Raw genomic sequence first — 15,302 nt, 5'->3', positions numbered from 1 at the left:
TTCTAAAAGAAGTGGGCATAATTAAGGTTTCTGGCTTCCATCCATGGAAAATTGGACCAATTATTTTTTTAAAAAAGGTAAAGTCTTGTGGCAACAATATAAAAATGATGTGCCACTCTCACCTTCAGGAATTTTAAAAAAATATATCTGTCTTACAGTCCTACTAGTTGCTGATGGTCTCCTATCCAAGTACTGTACTAATCAGTAGGATTCTGCAGCACTTCAGCTTCAGCTTCACAAAGGCACTGTGGAACACATGGGAGAATAAATGTGGCACTCTTTTTGTGGGATTGTATGGCTGGTCTGCACAGCTGCAGATCAGTACGAAATAGGTCCAGCCTAGTTTATTATGCTTCTGGTTAATTAGTTTATTTGACTTCAACAAAGCTACATACAAACAGGACTTATAATTTAAAAAACCCTCTCTAATGTAATTAATTTAACTAATATTTAGAACCTCAATCCTCACATTGCTTTTTGTATCTGCATTGCAACTGAATAAAACCCAACACAATGGATTCCCATCTGTAAGCTCAGAATGCATCAGTGTGGACTCTGATATCACTATATTTCTACTAGGGAAGGGAAAGGAGATTAAAGCTTCAGCATCAAAGTACTGGGAAGCTATCAAGCCAGTGTATACCCTGCTCCACAAACAATCAGAGATTTGATTGTATCAAAAGACAACTGAAAGGTTGTTATGCTTACTACACACACACACACCCCTCCAACACAGAAGGACTGAGCTAATTTTTATACTTCCTCTTTTAAAAACTGTGGTCAAATGCCAGTACTATTTTTGTTTTCTTTTTGACTGCACTATTAATGCATATTATTTTTCACTAGAAAATACAAGAAGAAAAAAGAAGGCTGCTTGCATCAAAATGAGCTTAAAGTCTAAAGAGATAAAAGACAGGAGCAGAAAAAGCAGCAGCATTAGAGGAGGAAATGGAGTAAGAATTTTTCAAAGGGGTGGCCATGTTAGTCTTTTGCATCAAAAACAACAAAGAATTTTGCAGTACCTTGAAGACTAACACATTTAGTTTTCAGCCATTAAGTTCTCTTTGTAACTTTTAAATGACAGGAAGATCTAAAGCAGCTTTCCAAACAGATGCTTTCCAGAAGTTTGGATGATTCTTCTCAGATTTCTCAAACACATCTGGAGAGCACCAAGTTGGGAAAGGCTGATTTCAGGTAACCTCTTGACTATTTTTTTTAATACACCAGTGTTTCAACTGTCTATTAAGTTTAAAACACTTTAAACACTGTATTAGAACTAAGTATTAATAACTGAATTGGTTAAACCTTGACTATTTCAAAAAGTCCCATAAATAAAATTAGAAAGCAATAATTTTAATTTCACCCCCTGCAAGAATATAAATATTCTTATATTGTAGAAATGAAATATTAATTACCAACCTTAAAGCCAAAGTGTATGTTCCAGGTTGTCGTTGGCTTTCACGAATAAGATAACTTCCCTCTGCTACGCTCAATAATTGATCTGCTTCTTCTCTTGATATCATCCCATGAAACCTGAAAAACAAAGTCTGTCTATATCATCACAACAACAATATAACGTTTTTGGAAGAAAAATATATCAGAAAAAAGCAAAGTCTTATTTTTTTTCATTAAAAAACACCTTTATTTTTTAAAGAAATGCATAAAAAAACTAAAGTTTTTTCTGAATATAATCATGTTGATTTCTCTACTTCACATGTAAATAGGTTGTTTATTTTCAGTGTTTATACACAAAAACACCCTACACACTAAGTAAATTCAGTTTATATCAGGTACTTCTGATCATCTCAATTTATAGAAAGTTGCCATTTTATCTTTGATTCTCATCAACATTAAGACTGCACATATTTCTCAACAGTGAAAATGTAAGAATCCCTGGCTGAATCCTAAGGACAAGTTTTCAATCTGAATCTCATCTCAGTATCATAATTCACACATATTTTTTCCAATAATGTGCACTACAGCTGTGCAAACTACTGAAAAAGGTGCTTTACTGGGCATGAATGAAGCACTTCTCTTTGAACTGTTAAAGCAGCTGCATCTTTTGCAAAGCTTGCATGTTGCTTCAAAAGCTGTCCCTAGCAGACTCTACACATATGTGGAGGCACAGCCACTTTGTCCCAGCAGATGAATGGTCTATGCATGCATGCAGAGGCTAAGGACTGCCCTCAAAACAGCTATTTGAGTCTTGCAAAAGATGCAGATGCATGAATGATTTGAAAAGTAGTACTTTGCATGTGCTAATGCTTATTGCAAAACACCTCCTTCAAATGCTTTGATAGATAGTCCCTCTCATACACAATCATATTTTGTCCGTGAACAAATTCTATTTGTTTGATCCAATTTAACTCATAAAAAGCAAAATACCATTAATCTCATAGCCTATTTTTCCAAATATACATATCATTTATAAACGTCACTATAACAAATGTCAAAGCAGTGAATATCATATGTGGCAAATGTGAACATTCATATATAAAAATAAAAAATCCCTGTTAGTGATATGAACATTCCAAGCTTCAGAGATACTTTCAGTGAATAAAAATAGTCAGAAATAGTCAATATTTACCAGCATATATTGTCCATCAGACTAGTAAGCAATCTGAGTTAAAAGTATCACTAACCAAAATTGTTAGGAACCAAAGTACACTGAACAGGGTTTTGGGGGAACTAGGACCTAATTCAACTTCTCATTCAGGAAGCTTTATAGGTGATACAGAATATCACTGCTAACGTCACTCCTAATTCTTTAATGCTATTTTCTGATATATAAGGAAGGTGTGATAACAGAAGCAATGAAAGAATCGAATCTCCTCTATCATCAATAATTCTAGAACTGAGGAAAAATTTGATTTTACTGGTTGCATAAATTTGCCGAAAGCTGCAGATCTAAGTCAAATTCCAAATGGAATTATATATTTAAAGGAACCAAATCACCCTTATACAAATTTTCTAAATTACTGATTTTTACTGCTGAAAATATGTAAGAATTAGGAATGTTCTTGCTTTCTTGTGTTAAGTTCAGCCAGACTGGAAAGAAATCTGATTTGATTACTGAGATTGTACATGTCAACATTTTATCCTATGAACTACTGATGGTTGAACAAGATAGCCTATGCTGAAACCACAAGCAAATTACAAAATAATCCTCCCTCTATATATAGCCTCTGTAAGATAAATTGAGGCAGTATGAGCAAGTGGAAAAAAGAAAGAACAGAAAAAGTAGCCAATGGCCGTATTTTTAATATTTGCTTAATAGTTCAAGGCAATGAATTGAAAGCATCATACTACTTACTCCCGTCCATAGTATTTAGGTCTGTTCTCCACCTAGTGAAAAAGAAAGCAGCAATATTTTACTTGAATATATAGGTATTATAAAAAATCAGCTCCATTTATTATGAATTTGATTAAGAATTAAGACTTTGTATTTTCTCCAATTGTTACTAGATTAGAAAAATTGCTGAATTTCTCCAACAATTAAAGTTAAGAAACCTTGTTTTATTTAACGGTGTTAATTTCAACTTGTAAAGACAAATGCAGGCTAATTTCTAATTATTTTTAAAGCTTAGAATAAAGCTGGATGCCACAACTTTATTAACAAAAAACTTCTAATATTAAAGAATAATTTCATATCTGAGTTGTGCTTAGAAAGCTCTGCAGAAGCCACATTCTACCATTGTATAACATTATATCCATTTGCATGCATAACACAGTGAACATGAATTATCACAATGTGATCCAGGTAGGATAGGACCGGAAGGGTCTCTCCAGTAGATGAACCAGGACAGAAAAACAATTGAAAGCAAGTAACATAGAAGAGTCCTCTCTCTCATCCCTGGTTAACATGAAACATTATAAGTCACACTTTCCTTGCTCTAAATTTCACACAATCTGTTAATCCACATTATGATTTAACTTAGATACAAGCCATGACTTTTGGCCTGTTCATCAAATCATGATTTTAAAAAATCCTAGCAAAAGTCCTGTGAATACAGTCACTGTGTTCAATTCCAAGTAACAAAGAATGTAAAAAGTGCTTTTCTGTAACAGATCAAAGGACAATTTAGTCTACCATCCTTTTTTTCCCCCACAAGAGACAAGAAGATAACTCCTGAAAGCCAGCAAAGACATAAAGGCAAGAAGCCTCTCCCATCCTTCCCCCCCGCCCCCCACAGTATTTGTTGTTCAGAAGCACACTGACCATAGCATGGAGCCTACCAAACTTAAGTCTGAACCAAATAGGTGCTGATAGGGAATAAAGCATGGATGCATGTAAAGAGGCAGAGAACAGAACCTGTGTCTAATGATAAAATCTATTAAAAACAGAACAAAACACATTTTTCTCCAAAGTTCAGTGTATCCTCCCTGATGACAATCAAATTCCAGACCTTTGTCTTAAAGCTGATTAGACTGTGGGAACTGCTGACAGTGGAAACAATGCAGTTTACCTCTTCACAGAGCACCATGAAGAGGTAAACTACAGAGGCCAGTGTTGTCTGCTGACCTTGGCACACCTGAGATGCTTCCACTGAGGAGTAACTCACTGAAGGGAGCAGATGAACAGAGAACTCTATGTATGTGTGTACATACATCCTTATGAAAAGCCTTAGTGTGGTGACGGCAAATTTGTGGCACCACAGGCACTGAACAATGTTGAACTACAGTTCCCTATATCAGTCACAATTAGCTATTCTGATTGGGATTGCTAAAATATATTATTCAGCAACATCTGGAGGGCCCTGAGTTCCCTGTCACAACCGTAATCAGTTGGAAGCAGCATATGCAGAAGACATGTATGAGCTCACGTCACATAAACAAAAGTGCAGGAAGTCAACAGCGATGAAGTATCTAGATAAATAACAACAAACCCCCCACCAAGGTGATGAAAACAGTTGTAACTACAATTGAGTCATTAAACTGTTTGGGAAATGCCAGCTGTTTTCTATTCTATCACTTCTATGCTATTTCTTTTCTATTCCCTTAATCACAAAACAACCTCATTCTCCAAAATGACAAGGGGAAATAATCTACAAATACTTGGGTGATAAAAAAATACCCTAGGTATTTGGGAAGACCTAGCCATTATATAATTCACCCCTGAATTTGCTGTCATCTCCCTCTACCAGCAGCGTTTTATCTCTTATCGGTCTTCTCTGCTGAAGTAATTTTTGTGCCAGAGATGGATTCTAAATTCTACTGCTCTGCAGTCAACCATGCCATATAGTCAATCCCTAAAAATGCAGTCCTGCTTTATTTCCCCCCCTTGTCTCTCCAGGCCCAACAAATGTTCATTCTGAATTCTCAGCACTGGAAACAGCCCTTTCTCTGGGGTTAGTGTTCAGTAGGAGTGCCACAGGTCATCTGCACGTGGGTGTGCATGCACACTGAACACTTCCCTGTCAGTGAAGCGGCTGTCCATGCAGATGCATGCAGAGATGACCCGGGAAAACCTCTGAAGCAGGCATGCAGATCCTTCTGGAGGAGGGGTGCCTCAGATATTCAAATGCTTTGCATAGCCCTAACCAACACCGTATTAAAAGAAACTGGATAGAAAGGTGCCAAGTTGTTTTTAGTTAAGTTCAGTTATTATTTCCAATATATTTATACAATGTAACAATTCAGTTTCTCTGAGAAGACAGCACTAGCTGGCCCCTGCTCTAAGAAGAATGCTAATGCCCAGGCAAAGGGTCAAAAAAACAAAGCAAAAAGGCCAAGTATGTTGACAACAGGACCTCAAGAACTTATTATTATTGTACCTTTACCTCCCAAAGAAAGAGAAAACCAAGAAGGCAAAATGGCTGTCTGCTGAGACACTAGGAAAGCAAAAGGCAACAGTGATAGGGGGACATATGCCCAATTAAATGCAAAATTCCAGAGGTTAGCCAGAAGAGATAAGGAATTATTTTTAAACAAGCAATGCGCAGAAGTGGAAGAAGACAATAGAATAGGAAGGACAAGAGACCTCTTCCAGAAAATTAGAAACATTGGAGGTAAATTCCAGGCCAAAATGGGTACGATCAAAAACAAAGATGGCAAGGACCTAACAGAAGAAGAAGAGATCAAGAAAAGGGGGCAAGAATATACGGAAGACCTGTATAGGAAGGATAACAATATCGGGGATAGCTTTGACGGTGTGGTCAGTGAGCTAGAGCCAGACATCCTGAAGAGTGAGGTTGAATGAGCCTTAAGAAGCATTGCTAATAACAAGGCAGTAGGAGACGATGGCATCCCAGCTGAACTGTTCAAAATCTTGCAAGATGATGCTGTCAAGGTAATGCATGCTATATGCCAGCAAATTTGGAAAACACAAGAATGGCCATCAGATTGGAAAAAATCAACTTATATCCCCATACCAAAAAAGGGCAACACTAAAGAATGTTCAAACTATCGAACAGTGGCACTCATTTCACATGCCAGTAAGGTAATGCTCAAGATCCTGCAAGGTAGACTTCAGCAGTTCATGGAGCGAGAATTGCCAGATGTACAAGCTGGCTTTAGAAAAGGCAGAGGAACTAGAGACCAAATTGCCAATATCCACTGGATAATGGAAAAAGCCAGGGAGTTTCAGAAAAACATCTATTTCTGTTTTATTCTAAAGCCTTTGACTGTGTGGACCACAACAAATTGTGGCAAGTTCTTAGTGGTATGGGGATACCAAGTCATCTTGTATGCCTCCTGAAGAATCTGTATAACGACCAGGTAGCGACAGTAAGAACAGACCACGGAACAACGGACTGGTTTAAGATTGGGAAAGGAGTACAGCAGGGCTGTATACTCTCACCCTACCTATTCAACTTGTATGCAGAACACATCATGCGACATGCTGGGCTTGAGGAATCCAAGGCTGGAGTTAAAATCGCTGGAAGAAACATTAACAATCTCAGATATGCAGATGATACCACTTTGATGGCTGAAAGTGAAGAGGAACTGAGGAGCCTTATGATGAAGGTGAAAGAAGAAAGTGCAAAAGTTGGCTTGCAGCTCAGCCTCAAAAAAACCAAGATTATGGCAACCAGCTTGACTGATAACTGGCAAATAGAGGGAGAAAATGTAGAAGCAGTGAAAGACTTTGTATTCCTAGGTGCAAAGATTACTGCAGATGCTGAATGCAGTCAGGAAATCAGAAGACGCTTAATCCTTGGGAGAAGAGCAATGACAAATCTCGATAAAATAGTTAAGAGCAGAGACATCACACTGACAACAAAGGCCCGCATAGTTAAAGCAATGGTGTTCCCCGTAGTAACATATGGCTGCGAGAGCTGGACCATAAGGAAGGCTGAGAGAAGGAAGATCGATGCTTTGGAACTGTGGTGCTGGAAGAAAATTCTGAGAGTGCCTTGGACTGCAAGAAGATCAAACCAGTCCATGCTCCAGGAAATAAAGCCAGACTGCTCACTTGAGGGAATGATATTAAAGGCAAAACTGAAATACTTTGGCCACATAATGAGAAGACAGGACAGCCTGGAGAAGGTGCTGATGCTAGGGAGAGTGGAAGGCAAAAGGAAGAGGGGCCGACCAAGGCCAAGGTGGATGGATGATATTCTAGAGGTGACGGACTCGTCCCTGGGGGAGCTGGGGGTGTTGACGACCGACAGGAAGCTCTGGCGTGGGCTGGTCCATGAAGTCACGAAGAGTCGGAAGCGACTAAACGAATAAACAACAACAACAATTCAGTTTCTCTGAGAAGACAGCACTAGCTGGCCCCTGCTCTAAGAAGAATGCTAATGCCCAGGCAAAGGGTCAAAAAAACAAAGCAAAAAGGCCAAGTATGTTGACAACAGGACCTCAAGAACTTATTATTATTGTACCTTTGCCCAGCATGATTCAGGGTTGCATAGTTGTTTTAAAAAATGACAATCAAATTCAAGTATACATATAAAAATCCTATTTTCTTCATGGAGTATGGTTTTATTCAAATAAGTTAATGCACTATGTTCTAGATGTTGTTTCATATTACAAATGTCCTCTGTAAAAGAGACTGGGATAGTATTTTAGCCTTACATACTCTACATAAAAGTTCATTTCAGGAAACTATTGGATGAAATTAGAATCTTTAGTTTCACAGCACTAAAGCTCCTGAAATCAGATTTTACTATCCCTACAATTATAACATAAATGAAGAAAAAATATTCTGACAACAAAGACATTGTGTTTAAAAATGACTTTCCTTCACTTTTGACAATCTGAAGTATTAAGAGCAAAAACAGGAAACACTCTGAACTGTTATTCTGAGAACACCCTAATATTTAACATTTAGAGGTTAGATGTTGAAAACAAGTGGTATCTTTCCAAATTTGCTTTGCTAAGCTTTTCAGAACCTTTCAGGGCCCCTCCAGGTTAATGCATACATAAATCCAATTTCTGAATAAGCATGCATTTAATTGCTTTCCTGACTTCAGTCCTATGGGACTGTAAATGAACCAGAAATAAACAAAGCCCTGATTTTTTGAAGCTACTCTAATCTTCATCTTAACACATTTTGGACATCCTTTTTCTATCTTCTTCTACAGCTGTAGACACTGTTATGATCAAGGTCCACAACCTAGCTCCACTGCAGTTATCCAGGATATTTGAAAAGTGCACTGCCTGTATTACTTTACACTAAAGTAGGAATGAACATTAGATCCACTTGTAAATACCCAAATAAGAAGTGCTGTTGTTTCGTTTCACTTCGGGGTGTCAAGAAATGTCACACACTGTTAACATCATAAAATAACTCCATAATTTCAGTACAACTGATACTATATCTCGGAGATATATTATGAATGGTGATCAGCTTCCACCACTGTGAACTTCAAGTATTTTTTAATTTAGTTCCATCATATAAATAAAAAATCAGATAATTATTGTTCTTCATAATGCCACTTTAAGTCAGCTATCTGTTACAACTGGATTGATGACAAAGAGGCAGAAGGATATGTGCAGGAAGCAGCGGACACCAAAAAAGTGATCTCACAGAAAGTTTCTACAAAGGATACATAAAACTGTTGTTGAAAGATGTAGGATAGTAGCAAAGGAATTTGGAACACTCCAAGGGGAAATGGCAGATAAGCAAGGGAGGAAAAGCAAACAATGCACTAATCATATATTGATTAAAAAGCTGAACTTCTGATTCCATCTGTATTGTCCATGAGAACATCTCAAACTCTATTATCAAAGCTTTCAGCCATATGCTAACAATATACCTATGTTTTTGCCTAACTTTGCTGCATTCCCATTTTTTTCCCTCTATCTCTCTGGTTAAACACTGAAAGATACTCCATTTTAGAGGGACCTTAACAAACACAATCATTCATAAGATTATTGAAATTCTTAGTCACTGAAGACCTAACTGGAGAAAAGACATGCATGAAACTCATCTGGCCCCTGTTTATGCAGCAGTGTGCAGACATATAGTTCTTGCAGGTGTGTTTCTGACCAGGAGCTGGTCTGTGCATGGACCACTGGCCATTCATTTGGCAGATGGACTCCTCCTCCCTGCTCCCACCTGAAGAGACTATTGATGTAATTGTTGATGAACTGACTTGGGCCAAGTACCATCTTCTCAGCAGAACTTCTGAAAGAAGGATCAGAACTCAGCACCTAGGAGTGCATATAATTCCATTGACAGCTAAGAATATGTGCATGAAAGCCTACATCTTTGCTTACACCTAACCTTAAAGGGATGAGAGCAATGAATATAAACCACTTGGGTTACTTTGATGAATGCCTATTAAATTGCTATTAATGTGTCAAACTCAGAGCCAGAGTGAAAAGACACTGTGTTACATGTAAAGCTTAGTATCACGCAGAACCAACTATTATTGCTAATTTGTTCTGATCACTTTTAACCTTTATGGATGGGAATAAATATTTGCTAGAGAAATATTAAAGATGTTTGCCAATCAATGCTGGCAGCAACCATGGCTTTCTTTAAAAGCATGGGAGTATTTTATATTTACTTGTGTTTTATTCTTCATTCTAAAGGCTTAAGGCATATTTGGAAGAACTTCACAAAGAAACTCCTATTTAATTCAATAAATTAATCCTGTTTGGTATCTAAGTGGTATAAGCTATTAAAACCATGACAGTATTTAAGCCATGTCAAAATGACAAATACATTTCGAAGATTAATTTCCTCTTCTCTCAGGTGTATAATGAAAGTATTGCTATAACATTAAAACTTTAATCATTTTCAATGCCTACTTAGTATGAACCGGAGCTGCATTATAACAAGTCACACCTTGCACTGTAACATATTGAAAATTAAAATTGATGCTACTTTCTGATTCAGCTGCTTACTACATGACAGGTCTGTGGGCTGAGACTGGCAAGGCAGGAAAGCAGAGAGCTTCAGACCAGACAAAACTATAATGTAAACATGGTGCAGATGACCTCTGCATTCCATTCTGGGAAAAGAGCAGTAAAAAGTCCATTACCATGAAAGGGCAGGAGAAAACCCCCTACGATTAAACCCTGGGGCTGACACACGTATGACTATTGCTGGATTCCTGTATTCTGTAACAACTATATACTGTAGACAGGCCTTCTTTCAGTCTGCAAAAAGCTTTCATATAACTGTGCTGAGTCCTTCAAGATTCTGTTCCTAGTTAGTTACTAAGTAGGGAGGTCGAGTAACTGAAGAGTCAAGTGCCTGCGTGACATCTGACAAAAGGTAAAGGGATAATACTGAACAATAAAGAAAGCTGTTGACATAATTGTTCCAACAGGTAGATTTATAATCAACTTTTTGCAGTAAATTTAGATCTGTCTAATGGGATGAGAGAAAAAATAATATTTATTTATTCATTTATTTATTCTACTCATTCATTCATTCATTCATTCATTCAATGCATACGGCCGCCCACCTAAAACAAGGGACTCTGGGCAGCTAACAACTAAATAACCATAAATGAACAAAATGAAAAACCTGAAAATAAACAGACGATTACAGCCGAGATTAATAAAAACATCAATACAACATCAAGCATCATTCTCATTCATTTTCCCAGTACATATTGAAGATATCAGAGGGAAAAGGCTGGACATCCTGCTGCACATCAGATCCTTAAGGATGATCCTGAGAGTGTTCTTTGATATTAGTGCTCCAAGATGGCAGGTTTATCTAGTTGTGGTAGCAGTGGTACTCTTCCAAATTAAGCTGGGCAGTCACTATTTCCATTTCTCACAATATGACCAACATAGTGTCACTATGAACAATTGTGGAAACTAAAATGGGTATGGGGAAAAACTGGGGGAGAGAAAGGATTCTGTTGTTGGGAGACCTAGCAGAACTATGACTGCAAACAAAAAAAAGAGTAACTACCACAGCAATAAGCCTGCAATATCTTCTTATTTTCTTGGTACCCACCTCAGATGTGCAGGTAATTCTTCTAGGATGTGGAGCTTCTTGCTGCAGCTGATACACTAAGAGAAGGTAAACAGAGATTCCACTTTAGATCTTAACACAGAATTGAACTCAAGCACTTGTTTTGTTTTGTTTTGCATTATTTAGTGAAGAAGAATCTCTCTGTGCCAGGGACACAGTAACCAAAGTAGTTGTTACTTACCTGTAACTGAGATTCTTAAGTGGTCTGTGTAATGAACAGATGGGAATCTGCATCTGTGCAGTACCTTTTTAGAGCTGAACATTTTGTTGGGAACCTTTCCCAGCATATTCCCTACAGCAAAAGGCTCCTACACATTCCTATTAGTTTTCCTGAGACTAACACTTTGTACATTGCAACCTAAAGGTCAGCTCACATTTAGCAGGGAAGTATGGCACGTGCACCAATGATTTTTCAGAGAATCTTAGTAACAAGTAAGTAACCAGCTCTTCCTCACACTAATGGGAGAGTAGAACGTTACATAGCAGGTGGAAGCTTATTGTTAAGAGATGACTAGAGACAGGATTACACTTTCAGATAAAACATCCTTCTGTGCTTGAACATCCTAATGATAGCATTTAATAAAAAACTCAAATCCAAAGACCATGCTGGAGCTTCACAGAGATTCCTCTTAGGGATGCAGCAGATGTCACCATGCCATGGTAGTCTGGCTTCAAACTTGTGACAGAAGAAAGTGTTTAGGTAATTCATATGACACCTGGATAATAGGTATCACCAATTGACAAATGCTGGGTACAGGTTTCTCTTTTTTTGGTTTATCATAACATACAAATAAAATCATTCTGTTCTGTTCAAGTAAAATGTTAGAGCCCTCCAGACATGTCCTGACACACAGGACAAACAAATCTCTTTACATGAAAACATAAAAACTGGCCATAAAATAATATTCCCTTTATGAGAGACCATATCTCTATCCTTGGATGTATCCTTGGAGAATAAAGTTCCCTATCTCTGTAGGTGAAGTGGTAGCAAATAAAAACGCCATTTTTCATGGTAGTAAATGAATAGCATGAGATGTCAGAGGCTTCAACTCACTGGCAAACCCAAAGTCTTGGTCACTACTGGGGCAGGGCAGGGCGGGGCAAGTTCAGTGTACCTTTAGGGAAAAAAATAGCTAACAGATTGGGAAAAAGTGGGATACCATTAATGGGACCTTAATACGTTACAGTTAAAACCTGTAACAAAGCCACAGATAGACTTGTGGAAACCAACTTAGTAAACATCAAAAAACAACACCTGAAGAACAGCCCAAAACTTCCAGGTTAGTCTGGGCAAGGTGTCTTTACTATTTCAATTTATAACACTTACATTTGGGCCAATCGACCTCACATTGTTGATATTTTGGGAAAAATAGAAGCATCAAGAATCCTGCCTTGTGTTGGCCAAAACCAAAGGTAGGATAAAAATGGATTGATCAAACAAACAAACAAACAAATGTTGACTGCTTCTGAGACACTAATATGTCCTTGATATCCTGTCAGATTGACCCCAAGATTGTGTGTTTCACGTTGGATGATGGTGCTTCCCATTGATAATGGTGACGACCTTTGCTTCCCTCCCCTGAGTTGCTGCCTCTCACTAGATCAGGAGTACTGAGGGCCTCTGGGCTCTTTGTTCTGTATTTTGGATATTGCTATGGAGAGGAGAGGGTTAGGGAGGGGAGCACCCAGAGTTTGGGACTGAGCCAAGATACATATTTTGATAATAATTACATGTCTTATCAGTTTATTATCTTAAATAATGAAAATATATCAGAAACAGCTATACTATCCTGCAGTATCAGTATGACTCTGTTCTTTACAAAGGAGGAAAGAAAATCCATTCCTTAGTTCTCATTCGCTGCTTAGATCCTGCCCTGAACAGATTAGTTGCATCACCACAAATCTTTACAAATTTAAGAGAACTGAAAGTAGTTACACACAAAGGAATAGCATCTTTTAGCTGCCAGTGAGATGTCATGGTAATAAAAACTGAACATCCTTAGAGTATAGGTGGTATATACTCTAAAAGAACATACATGCACTTTCTTTGCAAAAGGTTATTTTTCAGCCATTTATTATTCTTATTTGCAACTGGAGACAACAGGCATGCATTTCTTGGTGACAACTGCAGGATGTATGACTGTTGTGATTAATGAGCTTTAATATAAGCAACACAATGAGTGCCAATTTTTATCCTTTAATCATCATTTTGAAGACAAAAGCCTGCTTCAAGTCACTTTGTGTGTTAATGGTTTTATATTAAATAACTGGCTTGGCATATGACAAGTGACTGATAGAGTAAGTTATGACTTAAAACCTGCACAGTGGGACCCTTAAGCTTTGAAGCAGACAAAGGTTCTGACAAGAGCAATTATAGGAAAGCAGCTGTGGGCAGAAGATTCTTAAAGGTACTGCCATTCCTTTGAGACTAGAGCGAAAAGAAGCCGGGCACAAATGAAATAAAATGAAGGTTGGCACTGCATAAATGTCAGTGCAGGACTGACATAACTCGAGTTTAATGCAACTCTGATAATGACAGATAAATCTTGGGATCTTGGTACTTGGTGGCTGGAACAAATACACTAGAATGAAAAAACTGAAGATGCACTACCACATCTACTTCTTCAAAAACAACAGAGGCAGCCTTTGTTATACAGCTACCGTTTTTCAGTTATTAAGAATAACTATGCTCTTATTTTTAACTGTTCTAACTTCTGCTTACATGCAACCATAAAAACCTGGGCTGTGTAGCGCTTGGGATTCAAAAGAAAAAAGATGTCCTAAAGCAGGCTGGGATACCCACATGGCACCTGTTGGTAGCTTTTAACTGCAGGTGCATCTTTACTGGGACCGCACAGCTTCTCTTGGTAACTGCAATGCAATTCTGGGACAAGATGCATTTGGTTTAATTGATTTATTTATACAAGGTTTTACATACTACCTACTCTCAAGGACCCAGTACAGTATCAACATGCCCCTCCAAAAACAGAGGAATAAATAGCTAGCTAGCTCGCTCGCTAGCTAGCTAGCAAGCAAGCAAGCAAGCAAGCAAGCACCCCAGCCCATCACCTGTACTGCCAAAACAGAACACCTTCCTTAGGAAAGACAAGTAAGGCAGGGACCTCTCATATCTCAAGAATTAAAATGTTCCATAACATGTTGGGTTCTTGCACTGCATCAGTGACAGAGACCCCTTCACAGACCCATCTGGGATGAATGCACCCGGGTGTGTTATCTAACTTAGTCAACAATTGGTTCTGATAATAACACGGTGCAATCACATCCGTTGTGTGCATGTGGGTGCGTATTCTTGCAAGAGTGATTGGCTACCCCAAACTCCAAGTCCTGTATTTGGCTGCTAAAGGCAACTTTAAGGCAGAGGACTGTTTCTTTCTGCCTAGCACCCTGTTTGCAGGACATGAGCTATTTTTGTAGTGTGTGTTGGGAAGAATGTGTTGGATAGATTAGATCAGGATAGTTTCCTCTTCCGTGAATACCTGTTGCTGCCTGACAAGCCACAACCAGCCTGGGTCACATGACATGTTAAGCAATTAAATCACGGTGCATGAACTAATGGTTGGCTTCAAACAACTTGCTAAGTTGTTATAACTTAATGTGTGAACTGGTTGGATAGCACCAGATATTGTGGTCCATTTCTTGGTTACACGTAAGTTAGTCAGTCCTCCTAATACTCAGTTCACATTACCACTGCTCTGAGGTTAAAACCAGGTTTAACATGCAACTGCTTGCATCTGTGGGCCTGGGTCACCTGGAACAAGTCCATAGTTGTTGTGGAGGCCATGAAGCACCTCCAGAACCCATGCTCAAGGAACAGAGATTGAAGACACCCAACACACTCATTCTGGGATACTCAGCCCAGATATGAGCTCCACTAGCTTATTCAAGGTTGCTGCTG

General features: G+C 38.3%; 1 protein-coding gene across 1 annotated transcript in view; it reads right to left on the bottom strand.

Moving 5' to 3' along the window:
* CHN1 (chimerin 1) overlaps positions 1-15,302 on the bottom strand; it is a 115,408-nt gene that overhangs the window by 57,210 nt on the left and 42,896 nt on the right. Inside the window, exons 3-5 of the mRNA XM_063318154.1 lie at positions 11,369-11,424; positions 3,314-3,345; positions 1,420-1,533 (exon numbers count right to left, since the gene is read on the bottom strand). Of these exons, the coding sequence (XP_063174224.1) occupies positions 1,420-1,533; positions 3,314-3,345; positions 11,369-11,424 (202 nt within the window). The remainder of the gene's footprint in view (positions 1-1,419; positions 1,534-3,313; positions 3,346-11,368; positions 11,425-15,302) is intronic.

Source organism: Candoia aspera, chromosome 1 (genome assembly GCF_035149785.1).
Source record: "Candoia aspera isolate rCanAsp1 chromosome 1, rCanAsp1.hap2, whole genome shotgun sequence".
In the NCBI taxonomy this organism is placed as follows: Eukaryota; Metazoa; Chordata; class Lepidosauria; order Squamata; family Boidae; genus Candoia; species Candoia aspera.
Note: the sequence above shows the minus strand (reverse complement) of the source record. Positions and strands in the feature narration are given on the sequence as shown.